The following is a 2,225-nucleotide window of genomic DNA, read 5'->3' as shown; positions in this document are numbered from 1 at the left end:
TGCACATTTGCAGTTTATCTGCCACCCCTCTTTTTTTTTTTTTTTTTTGGTTTTTCTAAAATAAAATGATGAGTTATTCATATGAGCAAGAGCAGTAGAGCACAAAGAGAATTTCTTTCTCCTCACAGCTCTTGGTTAGATCAGTGTCTTCAACGAAGGAACAGGTTTCCTTAAATAGGGACACTTTGGAAAGACCACCAACATGCTTTAAAATCTGCTAAAGCAAAGTCAGGTGCTGCACTATGTTTTTATTTTTGCTTTGTATGCAAAAATGTACATCTTCCTAAACAACGGGAACTGCCATATGTGGTCAGATGTCTGTAAGAGTGAGAATCAGGATGTGAGCTCATAAGCCATACTAGCCTCGACAATATCAGTTAGAAAACTTTCTGGTGGGTAGTTCACTAACACCTCCAGAATAAAAGCAGAGCACAGCAACCAAGAACTGAAGAATTTCCAGAATGAGTCAAGATGAGGAAAACAGTATGAACTTGACATGGAATATTGTGAGGCCTGTAGTCTGCATAATACTGAGTTTGTCATTTATTATTGGGGCCCCTGGAAACTGCATCGTCATCTGGACTGTTTGTACAAAAATGAAGCAAGTATCTCCTTCGGTCCTGCTGATCTTGAACCTTGCCATTGCTGATGTCCTTGTACTGATCACATTACCAATTTGGATTTACTCCTTTGCTGATTCATGGGTTTTTGGGGTCATCTTCTGCAAAATACTGGTTTTCATCATTTACTGCAGCATGTATGCTAGTATATTTCTAATTACAACGCTGAGCCTGGAGCGATTAATGGCTGTGTTTTACCCTTTCACAATGCAAAGATACAAAACAAAAGGAAGAATTTACTTCATCATGTTCCTCATTTGGTCCCTGTCTGTCGCTTTCGGCATTTCTGTCATTCCATTCCAAGAGACAGAAGAAGTGAACGGTCGACCACTATGCACGTGTCGCAACTACTCTTCTAATAGACAGAAAGCCTCATATCTTTTGCTGGAGACTCTTGGGGGTTTTGTAATCCCTTTTTTAATTATTTGCACTTGTTACCTGTGCATTGCAAGAAGAATAAGCAGAATGACTTACCAATCGAAGCAGCGATCGGAGCGTCTCATTGCCAGCGTTGTGGTGGCATTCATTCTGTGCTGGTTCCCTCATCATCTCTTCAACATCCTAGATATTATTTCAATTGAAATAGAACTCTCTAATGAGGAAATGTCTTTGGCACTGGATGAAATTGTAGACAGAGGAGTGTACATCTCTGGAGCACTTGTGTTCTTCAGTAGCTGTATTAACCCTCTGCTTTATGCTCTTGCTGCACGAAGATTTCGGAATCACCTGAGATTTGCCAAGATATCAAAGCTGTTTGAACAGATGAGTCAGACTGTACCAGAGGAAGAGAAGAAAAGAAGTTTGGTTGTAGCCAGACAAGAAGGTCCTTTAGTAAGCACAGAAAATCTCTAACAAGGAACTCAATGAATAATGTGATTCTGTGCCATTCCTTCAGTAGTCCTTTCTCCTCATACTCTCAGTTTCAGTCCAGGAAAACCTAGAGACAGATAGAAGTTTTTGTTCTTTTTTTTTTTATTCTTGTGTGCTTTATAAGAATTTGCATTGAAAATCCAGTTCAGGGCTTAAGTTTATATCTATGTTATGAAATGAGCACTATTTCACAGTTGCTGAGAACCTCAGCAAGGTGGGTAGAAGCTCAAAGTGTAAGTACACCATTTTTACTTCCCATTAAAATTATTTGTGATTCCTAGAAAGTCTGTGTGCAGAAAACAGAAAAGGACTGTATGTGGAAAAGAGAAACTTTGACACTAAGTTTTTCAGAAAAAAATTTGTTAGATTATACAAGGATTTTTGAACATCTCCAGTTTTAAGAGAGCACAGTTAAATTCTTGATATGGGTAAGAATGGTTTTTAAGTATACTAATGACACAATACTCTTCTGGGTAGATGGAAAATCTAAAGCTATTGGTATTCATTACTTTATTTAGGTTTGAAGGTAAGGGTTGTTTATACTGTGAAGCTCATTTACTGCATTTTCTTGTGGTAATAGGTTTGAACAAGTAAAATATGAAACACTCTAAAATGTGAACATCATTACAGACTGCATGCTGTATTTGAGGTCAAATATGTTGTATACTTCTGTGGCAACACATCCTTGGAGTATTATCAGAAAGTTTTAATTCAGTTAAGCTTCCAAGATGTCTA

General features: G+C 37.8%; 1 protein-coding gene across 1 annotated transcript; it reads left to right on the top strand.

Moving 5' to 3' along the window:
• The first annotated feature begins 461 nt into the window (after positions 1-461).
• LOC103810533 (C3a anaphylatoxin chemotactic receptor-like) lies at positions 462-1,472 on the top strand. The gene has a single exon (XM_009083436.1). The coding sequence runs from the start codon at positions 462-464 to the stop codon at positions 1,470-1,472; it is 1,011 nt and encodes a 336-aa protein (XP_009081684.1).
• The last annotated feature ends 753 nt before the right edge of the window (positions 1,473-2,225 follow it).

The sequence above is a fragment of the Acanthisitta chloris genome, unplaced genomic scaffold, assembly GCF_000695815.1.
Source record: "Acanthisitta chloris isolate BGI_N310 unplaced genomic scaffold, ASM69581v1 scaffold8251, whole genome shotgun sequence".
NCBI lineage: Eukaryota > Metazoa > Chordata > Aves > Passeriformes > Acanthisittidae > Acanthisitta > Acanthisitta chloris.
The sequence above is the reverse complement of the archived record's forward strand: the minus strand, read 5'-3'. Positions and strand labels throughout refer to the sequence as shown.